The sequence below is a fragment of the Desarmillaria tabescens genome, assembly GCF_030435595.1.
Source record: "Desarmillaria tabescens strain CCBAS 213 chromosome Unknown EV420scaffold_97, whole genome shotgun sequence".
Lineage (NCBI taxonomy): Eukaryota > Fungi > Basidiomycota > Agaricomycetes > Agaricales > Physalacriaceae > Desarmillaria > Desarmillaria tabescens.
In genome coordinates this window covers 25,858-45,800 of record NW_026848396.1, presented here as the reverse complement: position 1 = coordinate 45,800, position 19,943 = coordinate 25,858, and the positions used below count along the sequence as shown (strand labels likewise).

At 43.5% G+C, this 19,943-nt stretch overlaps 4 protein-coding genes across 4 annotated transcripts; 2 read left to right on the top strand and 2 right to left on the bottom strand.

The window, feature by feature from the left end:
* Positions 1 to 5,212: 5,212 nt before the first annotated feature.
* EV420DRAFT_1651418 (uncharacterized protein) lies at positions 5,213 to 6,349 on the top strand (the record flags this gene model as incomplete). The annotated part of the gene is made up of 7 exons (XM_060478546.1): positions 5,213 to 5,320; positions 5,379 to 5,387; positions 5,434 to 5,545; positions 5,630 to 5,681; positions 5,739 to 5,840; positions 5,892 to 5,991; positions 6,041 to 6,349. The coding sequence occupies 7 exons, from the start codon at positions 5,213 to 5,215 to the stop codon at positions 6,347 to 6,349; spliced, it is 792 nt and encodes a 263-aa protein (XP_060322938.1).
* Positions 6,350 to 8,060: 1,711 nt separating this feature from the next.
* EV420DRAFT_1486667 (uncharacterized protein) lies at positions 8,061 to 9,581 on the bottom strand (the record flags this gene model as incomplete). Its single annotated transcript, XM_060470435.1, has 7 exons — positions 8,061 to 8,157; positions 8,463 to 8,605; positions 8,669 to 8,694; positions 8,740 to 8,811; positions 8,861 to 9,096; positions 9,196 to 9,450; positions 9,499 to 9,581. 7 exons carry the CDS (start codon positions 9,579 to 9,581, stop codon positions 8,061 to 8,063), a joined length of 912 nt encoding a protein of 303 aa, XP_060322937.1.
* Positions 9,582 to 11,949: 2,368 nt separating this feature from the next.
* On the bottom strand, positions 11,950 to 14,871 carry EV420DRAFT_1651417 (uncharacterized protein; the record flags this gene model as incomplete). The annotated part of the gene is made up of 13 exons (XM_060478545.1): positions 11,950 to 12,014; positions 12,066 to 12,749; positions 12,801 to 12,945; positions 12,994 to 13,029; positions 13,079 to 13,144; positions 13,194 to 13,253; positions 13,301 to 13,651; positions 13,697 to 13,905; positions 13,957 to 14,097; positions 14,148 to 14,204; positions 14,254 to 14,493; positions 14,542 to 14,754; positions 14,805 to 14,871. 13 exons carry the CDS (start codon positions 14,869 to 14,871, stop codon positions 11,950 to 11,952), a joined length of 2,334 nt encoding a protein of 777 aa, XP_060322936.1.
* Positions 14,872 to 15,624: 753 nt separating this feature from the next.
* Positions 15,625 to 17,613, top strand: EV420DRAFT_1486665 (uncharacterized protein; the record flags this gene model as incomplete). The annotated part of the gene is made up of 11 exons (XM_060470434.1): positions 15,625 to 15,649; positions 15,696 to 15,816; positions 15,865 to 16,041; positions 16,122 to 16,201; positions 16,351 to 16,365; positions 16,416 to 16,654; positions 16,885 to 16,893; positions 16,942 to 17,046; positions 17,089 to 17,239; positions 17,290 to 17,393; positions 17,497 to 17,613. 11 exons carry the CDS (start codon positions 15,625 to 15,627, stop codon positions 17,611 to 17,613), a joined length of 1,143 nt encoding a protein of 380 aa, XP_060322935.1.
* Positions 17,614 to 19,943: the final 2,330 nt, after the last annotated feature.

The following is a 19,943-nucleotide window of genomic DNA, read 5'->3' as shown; positions in this document are numbered from 1 at the left end:
GTGATGTATTCCCCAGTGGTTGCATCACAGGCCCGAGCAGAGACTGGTATAGCGATCTCAATCGTGCATGACCGGAATAGCATCGCGAGATACATCTGGACAACTTTCAGTGTTGCGAAGGAGGTCTTGATGCTCCTCACATTCAACATGGTCGACTACGGGCAATAATCTACATATGAACGCGTCATCTACAGTTTGAAAGTCCATGATATCAACCTAAGTCATAAAAGTGTGTCCTGGGGAGCAGCCCAAGCATGTAGAGCAATGGAGGGATGACGCGACATTGTGGTGAGAGTGAATTCCAAGTTCGGACACACATGCCCACAGTGCTGGATTCCGGCCATGACTATTTTTAAGTTCTGCACATCCCCCCACTCTGCCCCTCAATCAAATCCTAGACTAGAGCTTTTGGTAAAATTTGAAGTTCGAACTGCTCGTGTGCCTTTGACTTGCCAGCTGATATAAGCTCATTCCAAAGAGGCAAGAATGGCTGCAGACCACCAATCCCCGAAGTGCTGTCATGTACCCGTAGAAATAGCTGGAGATAATATGAATGTCATCTAGGGCTATGCAAACACGCTCCAGAACATAAGTCATGAAGGAAACAAGGCAGAACACTGTCAGATGAGTTTTTGACCCTCTGGGCTAGACAGGCCTGTCGGGGCTACATTGGGTGATGGGCATGCAACAGGGAGGATAAACAAAGTCGATCAACACGTGTTAAGTGTTTCCACGTGGTCAGCAACTGTTGGGGTTTCAAATCTGCACCCATGCATCACACATACTGAGAACTTCTTAGCTCTAAACCACCATGCCGCCTGCTAGAGGAACGAAACACCACCGAAGACCACCATTGCCTCGTGATCTGGAAGGATCGGAGCTGTTTGTCATTGAAGACGACTATCCTGCACCTTCTTCAGTAAATCGTGGGAAGGGTAAACGACATATGCCACTCAGGGACATCATTGAAATTTCATCAGACAAAGAAGACACAAGTTCTAAAGCTTTGTGTATGAAAATTTTGGAATTGCAGGCCTTTGTCAAGAAGCTTAAAAAGGTAAAATTGGTGACATGTGTTGAACTCCTCTGTTTAATTTATTCTCTAGGAGATGACAAAAGCGAAATGTTCACAGACAGAAGCTGAGAAATGAGCTGAATGTGCTGAAGAAGCACTGAAGATTTCTCAGGCAAGTGTCACTGGGCAATTTCAATCTAGTGAAATGATTGTGAGGTTCTTTTCTGGACCGCAATGACGCCTTGACTGACCCATAGATAGAATCTCTTAAAACTGGAACCCGATATTACATGTGGCACGTGTGCCTCACTGATGTGGTCACCTTACCTGTAAGCACCACCTAGTTATGCTGAAAAATATGTCCATCCAAACCAGGTTACCAGGTTGCCTGAATGCGGGCATATTTTCTGTGAAAGTTGCCTACTAACATGGTTCGATACCATTGACAAACATTATTGGCAGCAGCACCCCCATTACCATCGTGATCAACCTATCCTGCTCCCCTCTTTTCTCCAGGAAGCAATGTCCTATCCCCAGATCGAACCCCACGAACTCCTGCAGTTGATCAAACAGATAACACTTGAATCTAACAGGCCAGTCTTTACCTGTCCCAACTGCTGTGAAAAGGTGAAGAACCGACCAGTGAAAGTCTTTCCGATGAAGTCTCTCGTCCGAACAGTTGCTGCTGCTCTGTGTGAGAATAGCCCTGCATCTGATGGCAAAGAACTTTATAAGAATCCCTGAGAAAAAGGGCCATGGGATAGATTCTTTCTTCATTTATAATTATGAATGAGTATATTTGGTGATGTCTCAGTGCCTTTTTTTCCAAATTACTTTATGAATCTTGATAGCACTTAACCATTTATATACAATTCATTATCTTTTGAATATCTAGTGTCAATTGGGTGATTTCAGATGAAGCAGTATCCGGGGTGAAAATCCCAGCTCTTTTTTGTAATTTCCCAATGATAGAGTAATTTTGTGAACAGTTTATCACTGTAACACCACCAAAAAAAAAGGAAAAGCAGTATCTGTGGTCAAGGGAAAACGACGAGCCAGCAAAGAGGCAAGATATTGATTCTGCAGAGGCTCAACATCGACTCAAAAGAACTTAACAGTCAGTCCTAACAGGGACTCATCATTGAGCATACACGACTGTGGTATCAGTGGGATTAGAACACTGGAGCAAGATAGGGCGTGCAGTGAATGACAATGCAAAAGGGCAGTTAACTGTCGGACCAGGGCATTGAACTTTGCTAACAACTCAGTGAGGAGTGTGGATGTAACTCAAAAAAATTTAGTATATTACTAATATTTATGAGCTACTCTGTACATAATAGTGAGACTAAACATTGAGAACTGAAGCTTGTAGCAGCCGTGCACACTTGTTCCCAATAAGGTGGGTTCCCATGCCCAGTCAAGTGCCACAGTGACCTTGCCAAACATGCAGACCTACAATTTGAGGGTGGCAGATCACAGCAGTGGCAGCAGAAAACCTCAGTTTTTAGGATCTTCTATTTAAATCTAGTACTCTTACCTTCAGTTACATCTTTATACTGTTATAAACATCTCATTTATGATTTGTGGTGATGAGCCTCCAGGCTCTGTATGCTCAGAATTTGTGGATTTTACCAGATATTTAATTCCCCAGCCACCACACAAACCTACTGTTTCAATCCTGGCAATATTGCTTAATGCCGCCAATTATCCTTCCCCACTTGTACCCCACATCAATTACATGCCCCTTTCATTAATTCCGCCAGTCTTCTTTCATTAATTCCGCCAGGCACCTGATTGTCAATCTCATGGAATTAGAATCCCATCTGATTGCCTAGCACAGCCGCAATTCCGCAGCACAGCCACAATTCTGCAGCTCAAATAGCAATTCCGTGGCATTAGCTCTAATGCTGTGACCTTTCCTCAGTCTTTACTAAGGCTGTTATACCGCCAAGAGATTGCCACAAGCATCTACTTCAGTACACTTGCTTCAATGTACTTTGCCACAGCAACACAGCAGCTCAAAATTCCGGAGATCGGTGGCATTCTTGCTAATCACTTCATCTATATGTGGTAAAGCCATATGGGTGCTGTTACTTTTGAACCCCAGTACACAGTAAAACCGTATGGATGCTGTTACTTTAGAACCTTGGGAACATGTGTTTGGTATCATTTCTTACTAATCTATGTACTACGGACTTACTAAGGACCTGCTTCAAGTATTCTAAATTTATTCTGGACTTGTAGTATAAAAGCTAGTATACACCATGGAAAATAGGGAGTTGCTAGCTAGAAGTTACTGGACATTAGCCATCATCCACGTTATCGACCACCGTTATTGCTTGTACTCGCTAGGAGATAGACAATAACAACATAGTCACTCCAAGTTATACTCTCTGTCATGGCTTTTCTTCTAACAGTATTGGTGTATGCTCATATTGTGCCAATACACGGAATTTGGTGTCCACAACTCGCTTTTATCTTTTAATCCGCCAGCATCGTTTCACTTTCACCAGCCAGCATCGTTTTCATCAGTTTTCACCTTCTACGTCGCCATCATTTTACCCAGTTCAGTTCAGGATCGTTACGTTCCTGTGTGGACTCAGATTAGGATCGTTATTGCCGCCAGCAGCATCTGTCACGGAATTTTGGTCAACAGCTTCAGTATAGGATCATCAGTCATGGTATTTGGTATCTTGCCGTCAGTTTCAGTATAGGATAGTCTCCATGTAGACTCAGGATTAGTATCAGTTTCATTTTGCTGTCGTTAACCTCAGTATAGTTTCAGTTTCAGTCCAGTCCAGTCCCAGCCATCGTTTTGCCGTTACTAGTTCCCCCTCATATCATCGCCAGTTTGTCTTATCTTCGTTTTACTGCCAGTTTCTCATTTCTTGACTACAGTCTTCATCTCTTGCCATCACGGTATTTGTTATCTTGCCAACGGTATTGCTCTTTGACGGCATTTTCTCTAATTTCGTCAACATCGCCCATGGCTTTTACTAGTTAAATTGCCGTCACTTCATTCACAGTTTGCCGGTATTCCCAGTTATACTGGATTCCGTTCCTTCTCGACTATTGAGACCCTTCCCGGCTTACAGCCAATGTTTTCTAGTACTCGATCGTTAAGGGTACTACTTCGCTGACTGAAAAGTCGCAGTGTATACTTGCATTCTTGAGGAATTCATCGCACGGAGGTGCACCGAAACACTCGCACAACAACAAAGCCTTTATTGCTGCTACACACCATTTGCCATGAACTCCTCTAGAGTTTTGGTTTTTGCCATTGCCATAGAAGTTTAGGCTCATCAGCAGTGTGTTAAATTTATGCCAAATCATGAAGAAAAAGTGTCAGAGCGATGCCGAGGCTATCTTGCCATGGGCTCGGCAAGATCAATGATGTCATTATTCCCTATTCGAATTGGCCAGCTCAAATGGCTGGAAGGCATGGTGCTCACCAGAAAAGGTAATGATCTACCAGTGGCGCTCTGCTACCCCTAGTCAGTCAATGTGCTTCAAGGTCTCTAAATCATGTCGTACTCTTGGTAACCACCACATGTGCTCTGCATTCCACTAGGTGCATCAAAGTTAGCAGACGTCTGTTCACGAAATATTTGAAGCCTGATAAATCAATTGCGAATGGCCCAAGAATTGATTGATCACACCATGAGAGTGATCGAAGTGTGGTTTTCCAGATGGTAGTGAATTCCATTGAAAAACTTGCGCCGCAGCTTTCTGTGGATCTGTGGATCAGAATGCATATATTGCTTGTCCATCATCTTACTAATGGACACAAAAAGGATGGTAGAAAATCACCTCGAGTCCCGCTCAGCACCGAAAGGCAGTGCCTGGTCATGTGGCCATAGTACTTAGTCAACCACAGCATGATATCAGCGTCTCTTATCTTCCCCTCATCTCCACCACAAGATGACCTCTGTCATTGGAAGCGACCGTTATGCTTATCGCCCAACCATCGCATATTCTGCTCCTGCTGCTCATTCTTGAGCTGAGGACCCTGCTAAAACCAATGCAGCAAAGAGTCCCACCATTACTGGGATGAAAAGCATCTGAGAGGATCTTCAGACGCTCACGCTCACTCCGCAACCCCTTGCCAGGTCCCCTCCCGATAAAGATTTGTCCTCTGAGGACAATCATATACCTGCTATACTTCGCGATGCTCCCAGCCACCTTCGCAGTTGGCTCATGGACTTGAGTAGCTGGGAACATGATAAAATTTATATGACAGTGGTTAACGAGGAGGACAAATTGTGGGTTGAAGAGCATTACAAAGAAGTCGTCGAGGCCATGCCTGTTCGGTGCACTGTTATGAGGATCAGCTTTATTTTGAGTATTGACTATGGCGTCTTAGGCTCGAATTGTGGGAAAACAATATAATTCTACAAATCCCTTCTTAAATCCATCAGTTTGCTGGTCAGGTCATCAAGGAGGCGATGGACAAATATAAATCTGGCACCCACTCCATCACAATTATGGAAACTGCTGATGTCCCTCTTCGCAACAAGCATTGGAAGCAGTGTGACATCCAAATCACCGACTTAGGGCCTCTGGCTGAAGGCACCAGCCCGGCCCTCTGAAAGGCTTACTCGTACCCTACTGTAGTTGTGGAAGTAGGGTTCTCTGAATCTGCTGCAGATGTAGATTTCGATATTGCGTGAGCTTTGTGCTTGATGGAGGGGAAGCTGTGGCTCGGCATTGCATTAAAAATTAGCAAAGGCCAAAACCCTGTCCTCACTGTCACCATCTTTGTGTTTGCACCAGGCTTGATGTCAGAAGACGAGGTTGCGGAGGCGAGGCTCGAACCCGGTCGAGTGTATGGCTGACACAAGGGGCGTTGGGTCCCTGCTGTTTATCAGGACCACAGGCGCTACAATAATTTCCTGGCCATCGGGGCGAAGACAATTGAAGAAGATGGGAAATGGGGCAAACCGGCTTACTATTGTCTGCAAGATGATAGCTGGGAAGTAAGTTCCATATATTTGCCTGCATGAGTTCATTACTGAGTTCTCCTAGATTACACGGGATGTGCATGACCATGAGCAAGATATTATCATAAAGGAAGGGTATTTTAAGTGTGTTTTGATGGACTTTGAAGCTCCTGCTCTGACGATCCCTGCGAAAAAACTATGGGAAAACTTGTTGAAGTGCAAAGAAGTCACAGGATTGTTCAAAGGTGACATGGATCTTATCAAAAAAAATGGTACCACCGGGGATCCCCAAGCAGAGGATTCCAAGACACTTGCAAGTACATCGTGGCAGTGGCGACTTACGGAGGCTGATTTGGATGCTCCTGTTGGGAAGAAGTTGAAGCGAGGGCACTGATGTGATAATGGTGTGGCTATTGAAGGAATTAAAATTTGGTGTGTTAATTAATTAGCATCCACACTTCACCTAAGGCGGAACTAACACTGCCACATCTCAGCTTAAAGCCACTTGAGCCAGCAAGGATCATTACCTTTTCTAGCGAGCACAGGTATTGCTGATCAACTGCTGGAGGGATTGAAAGTGCGACTAAAAATGTCGACCTGTTGTGCTTTTGTCACTCTTCAGCCATTCCTCTTCAGAATATGTATACTGCCCCTTTATATCCTATATTTTCATTTTACCAAGTCCTGGATTTTTCGTGATAGGTAATTGCGAGCGCAGCAAGTAGAATTGGCTGGCATGTGAGAAACCCATCCAGCATCAATAGCTTTTTATGGCATCCTTTCCATTCTTTCCTCTAGTCCCATCTCTTTCATTTCTTATCCTGCCCGTCTGTAACATGAGATTATTGCTTTTACACATATAAAGAATGACTTTGCTGCTTTTCAACAGGTGAAAATGAGTATGTTGTCATATTTCTGTTTACCCACTGAGGTGCCTTGCACCTTACTGGTCGTCTCTTCCATGGTTCCACAGTCGGTATCCTGTTGTCTTCTGAGCATCATGCTTCCCATTCTAAGTACTATGTCTTTGGCACATTCTTGTCACATTTGCCAGATGCGTCCTTGAGATTTAAGACCTAGAATGTGAATGATTTTGCTGCGCTTGCAAAAGGTAGGTACTCCCATGGTCCATAGTAGTGGTTTTTCGTATTAATGTGACGATGGTTGACTGGGACACCCCCTGTGTGGCTTTGAGATCAATTGTTGTTCAGCTTGACCTATGAAGCTTGAAGCTTGATTCATTGATGGCAAAAGTACACAGGACAGATGAGAATTTGAGGGATATCTGAATGCCCACAATAGGGTTACATTTTGGGATGTCGGACTAAGATCTTGCCAGAAAATTTACACAAAATTTGGGTATTCCCAACTTTATCTCTGGCGAGCGGCATGGATTTAGATCCTCTGTTGACCGGTACACCTATACCTCTTGTTTATCAACTCGGTGTTTGACTGCAGCTCCATTATATCCACTTATATGCTGCATACCTTTCTCTTTCCTTAGTTATCTTTTACGTTCCCTTGATGCTAAGTACGCCTTTTTTATTTCACTACCTACAAACGTACACTTTCAGACTACTATGTAGACTGACCGTGTCCATACTTGTTAGGTTCACTGGTCATCATCCTCCAAAATGGGAAGTTAGCTGAACCCCTAACGAATTCGTAAAATGTTACATTCATGCTCAAAATTCAGGTTTGCCAAAGAATTTTGATCTTCCCGGTGCACTGATTGTAATGGATGTGAATGGCATCATTCATTTGAGCTTTGTTTACCTATCCTTTCAGACAGCTAGGATTTCTACTACCATGTCATTTTTGGGTTTTTCATGCTCTGCCTAAGTTACATTGACTCGGCTGATGCTTTCTTGACGCATTGCACGATCTTACATCGGCACCTCAACTGGCCCTAGTTTCTGCGGTCTTGACACTTTGCTTTTGACAAGACTGTGCTTGTTTGACTTCTGAACCGGTGTTGTGCAGGTCGCGTGACCATCACCGAAGTCATCACAGTCAGGGTCATTGGATGGCTTTGACTTTCACCCCAGAGACCGGAATGCTGAGGCCATGGTGCCTATGCTGGTCACGCTGACAAATCAGACAAATTAGTCCCAGGCTACCGTATCTGTGTGACCGGCGACTTTGACCTCTGCGTACTGGTGCTTCTGCCGCCTCATAGTACATTTCTTCTGCCGATATCCCCTAGCAATAATCATAGTAGTGAAATAAATATATCTCTTTCTCCAATCTTTCATGTCAAAAGATGCTAACACCAGGCTAAAATCTGTGATGGATATTCTCAATTCTGCATCATCACCAAAGTCCCCCCTTCCCTCCATAAAAAAACTGTGCATTTCTTAGCTACGTCTCACTTCAATTAGGAAACTTGAGCTGAAATATGTACCACCCCTGTTTGCGAACACAAGAACATGTATAAATTTGGAAAAACATATTTGTAAAGGCTAACTATGAGGACTCAAAAGGCTATGTCCATCAACCCAAAGTACAGGTCCCAAATGAATCCAGCCACCTCTTCTGGAATACTCTCCTCCATGGCTTCAATAAAGTCATCCCTTGTATCAGCCTCTTCAAGATGTCTTGATACGTATCGCTTCGAGTACTGGTATACCTCCAGATATCTTGCAAGTAACTTGGGAAGACGTAGTGGTGACACGGATCTTGGCCTGGAGGGCCCCGCTTAGCCGAGGCTTACTGGAGTCCTTGGTGAGCTGTGTGATGCTACGGAATTCAGGGAGGGTGAGTTACTTTTAGAACAACACTCACTGGGAAATGAAAATATGTCCCCATTGCCAACACTATTAACGGTCACATTCGAAGTGAGGTAGTTGCCATGATCTCATTTGAATAAGTAAAGTTGAAGGGAAATCCTTGATAAATTACTTACGAGTTTTCCTTGGTGACGACTCAGGAATGTGCGCCTTCCCTTTCTGCTTCAAAGGGGTCCCCACTGGAGATGCTGTGGGTGAAGCTATGGTGGGTGTAGGGCGGGGAACTCGACTGCCGGCATGAAATGGTGAAGTCGTTGTGTTGGCCAGGTATTGATCTATGCATCCATACACAGTTGCACCGCGACTCATCTGACAGATTAGCGCATTTTCAATTTTATCGAAGCCGTGGGCCCTGTGATATGTTGGGTTTGACCGATCGACTTGGTCCATAGCATGTTCTCTATGTCAAAAGTATGGTGAGTTTGATTCTGAAAAAGATCAAAAGACACACCAGTGATAGAAGATGCCTGCCCTTGCGCCATATATGATGGCCCAGAAGGTGGCCCCATCATTGTCGAACATTGCAGTGATCCTGGGCCATTCTTGCCACTCATGCAAAGATGCTCTGAAAGTTACATTGTCCTCTTGGCCATGATACACCAGGAATGGATTCAAATGTGTGTTCAACACCAATGCCTGATCCTTTCTTTTGCAGTAAACCATGACTGGCCACTTAGCGCTGGTAGTACCATTCAGAATCCACACCCTTCCAGATCATTTAATACAGTTCTGCTTAAGAAAGTGAATGACTTACAGTTGGTTCTCATAGACTCCCGGACTGACACCGGATACATTAGGGGGAGAAAGAACAGTGCACCATGGTATTGTGTGGACCATCACAAGTGGAAGGGATTGACAATGCATCAGACTATGTTTTTTTAAAATGGGGTGATTCTTGGAAAACAAAATATCACCATGATTCTGCCCAAAATAAGGGAAGAAAATCCTGAAGTCTGTATTCTTCTGTTGGCATCATTACCATGAAGTCGTGCATATGTTCTTTGAATTCTTCTGTTTCATAAGTATCACCTGGGTTCTCATGTCACGTTCTACTCGCAGCACACTCATCTCAAAGAAGGGGCTTCCAAGATGGAAACCTATAATGCCGAAGCACCTTAGTAACTTTGGGTGGGCCTTTGATCCTCGTTTACTTATGTACTCAGATATTTGCATTCCCAAACCTAAATAGTTTTTTTTTTGGCTAAATGTTCTCACAGGCCATCCAGCTCAATGGCCAATGGCCAGAAAAGGAAACGGAACCTAGCAAAGACCGATTGTCTTGAAGACTGATTGTTCTGTTTTGAAATCGTCATTAGTTACTATGTTTGCTTTGAAATATCACCTTTTCCATTGGGCACGGTTTTATTGTGTTTTTGACACAATGTTTATGTAAATACAAGAATGAACCGCATCGCTGGTTCTTAAACAACTCATAAAATCCATCCTGTGGTGCAGTGGCTCTCCTCTGAAGACATTTTTGGTATGAAGGGCCTAGTACCTTTGGGTGGGCCTTTGATCCCCGTTTACTTATTACATGTATATTTGCATTCCCAAACCTAAATAGTTTTTTTTGGTTAAATGTTCTCATGGGCCATCCAGCTCGATGGCCAATGGCCAGAAAAGGAAATGGAACCTAGCAAAGTCCGATTGTCTTAGAGACCAATTGTTCTGTTTTGAAATCGTCATTAGTTAACATGTTCGCTTGAAAAATCATTTCAAGCTGGCATGGTTTTACAGCTGTTCCGGAAAATAATGAGAATCATGTGAGAACAATGTGCGCCCAAATTTGACGTATTTACTACATTTGGTAAATAAATATTGGCCCTTCTCCTCAACGTACACCTTGGCTTGATGTTCGCATCCTCTGTCAAGTTGTTTTTCAGAAGTCAGCAACCATTTCAAAGTGGTCAATAATGAATTTGGCCTGTTTTAGTCAATGGATGAGTGACTGAGTCTCGGGATAACTCTGATAACCCTTAGGTACGTGCTTGCTTCGGCAATTATCAGAACATATAGACACTCTTGTAGACCTTGCCATTGCCTGAATACATGCTGTCAAACTCTGGTACCTCTCATCAGTAAACAGGAAGTATGACAGATGCTGAGGTGGCTCCGCTGTGTTGCCGGAAGCTACGGGTATATCCCTTCCCATCTGAACAGAGACAATGATTAGATGTTATATCATTATAGTATTTGTTGTAAAATTTCAAGAATGGACCTCAGAGGCCTAACATGAGCGAGTTATACAGGTGTACATTGCGAAGAAGGGCCAATATTTATTTACCAAATGTAGTAAATACGTCAAATTTGGGTGCACATTGTTCTCACATGATTCTCATTATTTTCCGGAACAGCTGTAAAACCATGCCAGCTTGAAATGATTTTTCAAGCGAACATGTTAACTAATGACGATTTCAAAACAGAACAATTGGTCTCTAAGACAATCGGACTTTGCTAGGTTCCATTTCCTTTTCTGGCCATTGGCCATCGAGCTGGATGGCCCATGAGAACATTTAACCAAAAAAAACTATTTAGGTTTGGGAATGCAAATATACATGTAATAAGTAAACGGGGATCAAAGGCCCACCCAAAGGTACTAGGCCCTTCATACCAAAAATGTCTTCAGAGGAGAGCCACTGCACCACAGGATGGATTTTATGAGTTGTTTAAGAACCAGCGATGCGGTTCATTCTTGTATTTACATAAACATTGTGTCAAAAACACAATAAAACCGTGCCCAATGGAAAAGGTGATATTTCAAAGCAAACATAGTAACTAATGACGATTTCAAAACAGAACAATCAGTCTTCAAGACAATCGGTCTTTGCTAGGTTCCGTTTCCTTTTCTGGCCATTGGCCATTGAGCTGGATGGCCTGTGAGAACATTTAGCCAAAAAAAAAAACTATTTAGGTTTCAGAATGCAAATATCTGAGTACATAAGTAAACGAGGATCAAAGGCCCGCCCAAAGTTACTGACTTCAGCCACCTTTCAAGTCAGACAGAAACGGGGGTTCATAAACATAGTTACGAACAAACTTCTATCAAGAATAGTACTATGTATGTTCAAAACTCTTGTAAGCAGAACCAAGTGCACCACTCGTTACAATGGTGCCTTTGCGGGAATTGCTCGAGGGAACCATCCACGTTTCCTTCACCAAAGAGTTGCCATCCCAGAACACTGTAAAATGGTTAGCTTGAGTTTTATCATTTTTGCAATACATATGCAGATTTCGCCATGACTTGGGGGTCCATCAACCATTTTCCGGCGCCTGAAGATGACATTCAATAACCCATTGCTGAAAAGGAGATGTTGGAAGTACCTTGATAATCCAAGATAAAACACTTTCCCAATGTCTGAGAGTATTGGAGGTGCTGCAGGAAGCATAAAAATGTGGTGATGGCAAGATGATCTTCGGAAACATCTTTGACCAGTTCGGGGGCACCATTCAATACATACTTGACAAAGTCATCAGAATCTAGGAGTCGTTCCACCAGGACACAAAAACCCCGCCAATCCTTTAGCTTGACCGATTCTGGACAGGAAGTCAGCGAGACTGCTGCCTCAACAAAGTGGAGGTCCGAGATCGGTCCAGGTGGTGGCCCATAGGATGACACTTTGGCATGGACCAATGCAATGCTCATGTCATGAATGGCATTCACCCAGACCAAAGTATTTGTTTCCTGTAAGATGGCCATACATTCGACATCATCAGTCATCTGCTGCACCCCTTGCCTAGTCATGAGGCCAAAATACAGCTGCTTGATACAGACTTTTCCCTGCAGCGCTGCCGGAACATCAACACCCTCTAGGTTCATTCCAACCTTTAGCAGCCCAAAGTGAGCCGTTTTGAAAGAGCTGGATCTGAGTCGTTGTTCTTCACTCTCCACCCAGTCGACATAAATGTGTCCCCGTAACTGCGAAGTGAAGGTGAATTGAGGGCTGCTGAGAAGTCCAGAAATGAGTTGAGGGATCAAACAAATCTCAACCGCCTGTTCTGGTAAACCTAAAATATGTGTAGGTGATTAACGTGGATTGTTTTGGGTGTAGAACTCACCAGGATCGAAGCTGCTCTCAAGGTAAGTTCCACCAGTGTCGATAATGTCCAGAATTGCATCAAACCATTTGGTGCAGTCTGATACGTCAATGCCAGTACAAAGTTGCTTGCTGCTGGGAACGTCCATAGGAGGTGCTGGAGAAAGCTACAGAACTCAGTTAGCCTGGTAAGACTTAACTGGGAAGTCACCCACTGCCTGTTTTGAGGAACATGACCGTTCGCTATTCACCTAAAGAATGATGTTAGGTTGTGTGACAAAGAGAATGTCCTCCTCTCACTGAGATGGTCGACTGAGGTGGTCCGGAAAAAATTGAAACATAATCGATATCCGAAAGGTCATCCATCTGTTTAAAATCAATGAATATCCGAACAGAGGCATCCTAGTTAACGTACATCTGAATCAAGTTCTGGTTCTTCACGCTTCTTCCCTTTTCCATTCTTGACAGGGGATGACTTGAAAGAAATCAACGTAAATTGACACATAATGATGATAATTGTACCTTTGGAGTATCACCAGCCTCCCATTCGTCATATCTTTCAGCCGCTGCAGGGTTGAGTACCATATACCAGTTCTCAGGGGCTCCCTGAGAATATTTCAAGCCTCCGACTGGTGTGCCCTTCTTTGAGAGCCCTTTGGTTATACCTTTATAAAACAACTCTGTTGGTTTCATTAAATCTCCTTCCAGAACGGGTATCCACCCAGAGTCCACAACGAAGAAATTGTCAGTAGTGAACTTGAAGCCCTTCACTTTGTGATGGGCTTGTACTAAAACAAGCAGGCTTTCGAGCACGCATTGCATGACTTCAGTGTGGGGAGTTGGAGGAGGAAAGGTGACACCATGTTGTACGTTCTGCCAAAAGTCAAATGGTGTAACCGTGACAAAGTTACAGCTTACGTGGAAGGAGATGCCTTTCTTTGTCCCATTTTCCCTTTTGACCTGAACAAAGACCTTTGCAAGTACACCTTGACCTTCTACCGCGAGCTTGTGAAACTTGTCCTTCTCGGAATTGTAGAGATAATGAGCAGGCAAATAACCGGTTTTAAGGGCATTTTTGTTCAGCAACGATGATATCGCGACTGGCAACCTCAATTCCGGTGCAGCTCCTGTCAGAGAGTACATTCACTGAACAAGAAAAGGTCAGTAAACATTCCTACCTTTTGCTTTGGCCTTCTTGACACTTTCATCAATCGAAAGGGTGTTTGGGATGGACGCAATGACTTTCAGAATAGCGTCGGCTACTTCAAGCAGGTGAATTCCTGGAATCGTTGGAACAAGTGGTGGTGTCATCTGGCGGGCTAACAAAACCAATGAGATTTATTGCATTGTGCACGTGGATAAGACTTACAGGATGACACCACTCCATCTTTCTTCAATAGATGTCTTGTGTGCTGTGATGCAGCTTCTATAAAAGAATATTGGCTTGGAAGAGGTGAAAGCGCAAAAGGGCATACTTTTCTTTGATGCAAGCGCAGCACAGGATTTACAAGTCGTCAAGGTCAGGGTCTCAGTCCCCAGGTTCCTCAACGTAGCAGGCCCATCCTTGTGCAAACATGCCTTCATTTGAAACTTTTCCTCCCCTGGCTGAAACTTGTATGGATCACTGTTCACTTTGCGATTTTTGCAATGCTGGTATTCGCAATGATCGGAACTATCATCTAGTGTGAAGGTAAGATCAACTGGATCAACTGGGCCTGGAACGTGTCAGTACCTGCCAGCGCATTATATTGTCGAATACTTACTGGCACCCCCTAGAAGCAGTGATCGGAAATGTAAAGTTGAAAGGTTGCTCATGTTCAGAGCATCCAGCGTCTCCATGGTGGATAAAGGAAGCCATCTGCCAGGCATGTACAAATGGAATGGACTTGAAAAGATACCGTAAGCATCCTGTCTGCTGGAGACTTTCTGTCTTAGAATTTCTAAGATATCCTGGATGGATGAACTTCCATTGACAACTGGAAAAACAGTTCACCAAAGACGTGATCAATGACTTTGTAAAACTTACCGAGCGCAAAGTTCCCAGATGGACACTTTATAAAGATGGTAAAGGCAGGCAGACTGCAGAGCGACATTTTGCTAGGTTCCATAATCAGTCTCTTTGTGGGTCGAACACCTATGTGGAAGAAAGACGTTACTGAATTGCAAGGCTGGGTTTGCTAAGCATGCACAAAGAGACTTCGAGGTGATGGCTGTGAGCAGTCTGTGAGAGTGATAAAAGCCTTGAATTTCGTCAACTGAATGTCATGAAAATACTCAAAAGAGGCTTTACCTGTGAAGAGCAGAAGCACACCAACACAGCAAGACAAGAGGACGCAAGTCTCTGCTTGAGAACTGGAAGTGTTTTCACTCATGAAAGTTTGGCGGTCTCCGCAATGAAAGTGTGCTTTATATACCGGTTTTTGCGCATTGTCATACCATCTTAAAATGGTTACTTAATTATGGTAAAGACTACATTGCTGGGCCCAAATTCAACCAGTTTTTCAGCCAGAATGAAAAAATTTCATCTTTTAGGGAAAGATATTCTTGGCCCGGCGAACATTTCCACTTCATATAAAAAGACGCCGATATTTTCCATCCAAAATTGTAACGAGTGTCACCGGATATCCCAGAAAATCTTGTCCAATGATGCAGGGCCATTCATTGTGTTGGAATAACAGGACCCTAATGATGAGACAACTGTCAGTGTCTATGCATGTTTCCATTTCACATCATGGAGACCAACATGAATAAGAGATATTCCATGATTTTTCCAGATTTATGTCTGATCTAGGCCAGGACAACAAGCGATTTTTGGGTATCCACATTTATACCTGTTTCTCATCAAAATGCCCAATCAACACCTTCCACTTGGTGAGTCGTTGTAAATTATCTTTTCATTCCATTGACTGTGGTGAAGTACCAGATGAAATAATTTTGCCGAGACTGAAAGAGCTTTGGCTGATGGAGGGCAACGTAAACGATACCGTTCTGTGTGAAGAACTGCAGAAAGTTTTCAATACATCGAAGTATACCTTGGGGTATGTTGCAGTTCTCACCCGGAGGATCCGTTAATGGTTTCTTTCCAGCCTTTCCAGCTTCAAAAGAATGAGAAAAAGGCTAGGATTCCTCAGTACACGGCAGCAAAAGCATACTGTTGAGACTGTCTCGGAACATTTGGATGAAATGCGGGAGCAATTCCCTAAGGCGGGTTATTTCGAAATGAAGAAGCATCTAAGAATCAACCACAATGTGCGAGTTTCAAGGTGAGTCTTTAAATTCTTCGAATGGTACAATTCTTAATGAAAGGGACAGAGATGTAATCAAGGAATGGGTGTATTTGAAGGAACCCTCGCATGTGTCCTGAAGAATTCGAAAGGGAATCATCAGAAAAGTTTTTTATTGCGCTGGTGTCAATGACCTCTGGTGCGTCGATCAACATGACAAGTGGAAATATCACTTTGGCCTCTGCCTTCACAGTGGCACAGACCCTTTCACTGGTGTCCTGAAATGGATGTGAGTCTGGTGGAACAATTCAAATCCCATCTTAATCTGTTCATACTACCTGGATGTAGTGGAACACACCGGGTGTAGGTCTTTAAACCTTTCTGCAAGGGGTCACTATCTTACTCTTGTCCAGATGGTCCTGTTCTTACACAAAGTGATATGGGCAACGAGAATGGTAACCTGGCTAGGGCGCATAGCTTCTTGCACCAATGGGCTGACAGGGACTTGGACAATACCTTGCAGCACCGATGGATGGCAGAGAAGAAAAACATTCCTTCAGAAATCGTATGGAGTGTGTTCCGCGCTCACTTTAGCTTTGGCTATGAAGGAATCTTTCAGTTTGGCATTGAGCAAGGCTGGTATGATCCGAAGGTGCCTCTGGAAGCATACATCTCTTCTCTTTAACAGCTTCAAATTGAACTGGACTCAGCTGATTTCATAGATTGATATTCCGTTTCCTTTTTATCCCTTGGTTCCAATGAGAACTCGATTTGTATGTGATCAAAAACAACACGACAAAGAAAAGATGAAATTGCAAGGTGGCAAGACTGAACGGAGTCCCTTTACTCATTGAACAAGCTCCTGAGCGATTTGGGGCCCAGGATTTCAAGGTACGTACAAGCACCTATCATTTTTCCAAATTCAATGTTTCTTCATAGGTTGCTTTCATCCCAGAATCTATACAAGCTGCGAGGCAAATTTATGCCCCACCTGATCACCCCATGCTGCAGCTTGTCCCTAACTCATTTAGGCAGTGGGCTGAAGTATTTATGGAGGAACTTGGCCATCCAGAAGTAACCTGAGAGTGCATCTGGAATGTATACCTTGCGTTGCTGGATAAATTTCATGAACGCCATATTGTGGTTCTTGATGAATGGCACGTCATTTCTACGAGAGCATACAAAGCAGAAGAAACTGACAAGAATCAAGGAGGTCCAAAAGAGGTGGTTGGGCAAGGTCAGAATCTTTCAACTCGGACACTAAGCAATCTGATAAACTTCAATCAGACCAAGCTACAATACCTGATATTCCAGACTTGAACAGTGACGACGAACTTGGTGATGCCAATGCGGAAGATGTCGAAGCTGATGAAGAAGATGCTGAAATTTGGGTGAGGCACCTGTTATAGAGATGTCCATCCGAGAATTCTTACAGCATATGTAGTGAATGATGTTATATTTTGTTTTGCTCAGGCATATGAGACTACATTATAGGTGGTTGTCGAAGGGGACAAAGGCCACAAGCCAGTTCATCTTTGGAATTCTATTCTGGGATGTCACAGGATGGCACTCAACTCGCATGGTCATATGATGGCTCGATGGCATTGCTGACTAAGACCCACAATCCAGCCTTCCAGTCTTTGAAGACAGATATAAAACGGTGTGAGATATAACATTTGGAGTCACTTTGAAATGTGTCTGGGCATACCTCTGAATGGGCAGATGTGATCTTGTGCTCTATTTTCTCATGAAATCCCATTTATAGTATTCACACCTTTTAGGGCGTATGTATACATCTGGTTTCTATACCCTACGTTGTGGTCTGTCTCGAGTGGTATCTACTGAGGGTGGTACACTTTACTAACTAATTTCTACTAGTGCGTCATGAAAAGAGAGGGGGGGCAGGAGAGAGTGATATCTAGGTGGGCTGTACTTGGGAGAGATGGGTTTGTGGCCTTGGGAGGCCCAAAGGTAGTCGCCTTGGATAGTGGTCGAGTTGTGTGAGGGGGGTTTTCGCAGGGTGTTGTAGATCGGGGATCGCATAGCCATGTGTGGCATCTACGTAGCACTTGCAGAGGTTGTACATTAGTACAGGCTTATGGATGAAAGTGTGTGAGGACTGTCCTCTAGTGTGGAGGTGGGAGGAGACTGTCTGCAAAACATGAATCCTCCCCCTTGCATGCCCGAGGCACCTCATGATGTTGGCTCAAGCTACATTCCACAGGGGAGGAGCATCTTGCCATGGTCTTGTGTCATTTGTTCCTAGGAGTAGGTGTCGTAACATGTGTAGAATACAGTGTTGTGGTTAGTGATGGTCGCACAATTTTCTCTCAAAGGTACTGTTAATCAATGATAGTTGCCTGTGGCAAGGGATGATTATCTGGGGCTCAGTCAAACATCTGCTGTGTTGGTTGCTATATGCAATCACATGTGGTATGTTGTTCTCTACCGTAGGTGTATTGTAAGGGAAGAAAGAAAAATAAAGAACCTTATAAGACATTGTCAACATGTATGTAGCTAAGCATTCACAAAAAAATTGAGTTGAGGAGAGTCGAGAAAGGAAGTCGAAGAATGCCAGTCAGAGCATAGGAAATGACTGATGGAGTAGGTGGTAAACACAGCTAGCTTGTGTTACCAGATTCACATTAAATTGATTCTATGATACCATTTCATAGATTGTAGTATCCTTTATAACATTCTGTCCTTTCTCGCAGGCAAACAGATGTGACAAAATATTGTAGAAAACTGAAGAAAATTCTATGCTCTTTCTTAGGTACTGGAGACGATGGGAGATAGGTACCTGATATCCATCTGATAGACACCTTTGTCTACATACATTTTCTCTTCTGCTCACGGTGTGATTCCTCCAGGTCGTCCACTTCATTAGGCTTCCTTTTAAGACCAACAGCTAATCCAGTCTGCTCCACTATCTCGACATCACTTTCGCATGAATCTGCTGCTACTGGAGGTTGCGTTGCCATCATAATGAACCATTCATTGGAGAGATCAATGATCTCATTCCGAAAAGATGCTCGCAAGCCAGGAACCTCTTCATCGTCCCAAAAAGTCTTCAGATCAATGCCAGTCGGAAGGGTTGAAGTTGACTGATAATGTCTTATGTGAATGAGTTGAGGACAACAGGTGAGAATGATTACCATGACTTTGTAAAATTTGTCAGGATCTGACATGAATTTTGCAGCAAAGTGCATCATGTATAATCCACAGTCAGAAAAGTTTGGTTGTTTGGGTACCTGCTTTTGCGTTAAGCCAGCGATTGGCATGTGTTCTGGAACCTACAGTGACAGTTTGACCAATCGCCTCCATTATATTTTGCAACCCCTTCTTGTCAAAGGCTTCAAGGGCAAGGAATTTCCCTAATTGGCTGGCTTCGCTCCAATGCGAATAACCAAGGGAATTGAGGGTAAAAATAATCGTTCTGGATCGATGTGATTACAATGAACCACACAGTTCTAGTCTGACTTACCTGTGGTCATTGCTTTCGGACAAGTTTTGATTTTCACCGTTTCCAAGGTGTTCTTGATTCGTTAGCAGCGCATATTCAGGATGGCAAATAATGGCGAGGTACCAATGAAGACTATATACGTTGTCAAGTCACAGTTGAAGCAGCTAGGGAGGAAAATTACTCTTCATGCATTGGTATAATCAAGTATTTCTTCTTGAATATGTCAAACTTTGCAGTCCAACGGCAGACGTCTTGGTAATTCCTATGAGAATATATAAGCACGGCTCCCAGTGACGTTGATAAGAGCTCACTTCTGGAACTTTGGGAACCAAAAAGGACTAAAAATAGTAATTTCTTTTGCAACGGAGGGCTTGCCAGTTTGCAGAAGTTCATACGTCAGCCTAAAGATATTTGTAAAAATTGAAACAGGTGGTTTACAAGTCACACACCATAATCCGAGCTCTATGAGATTGTCATT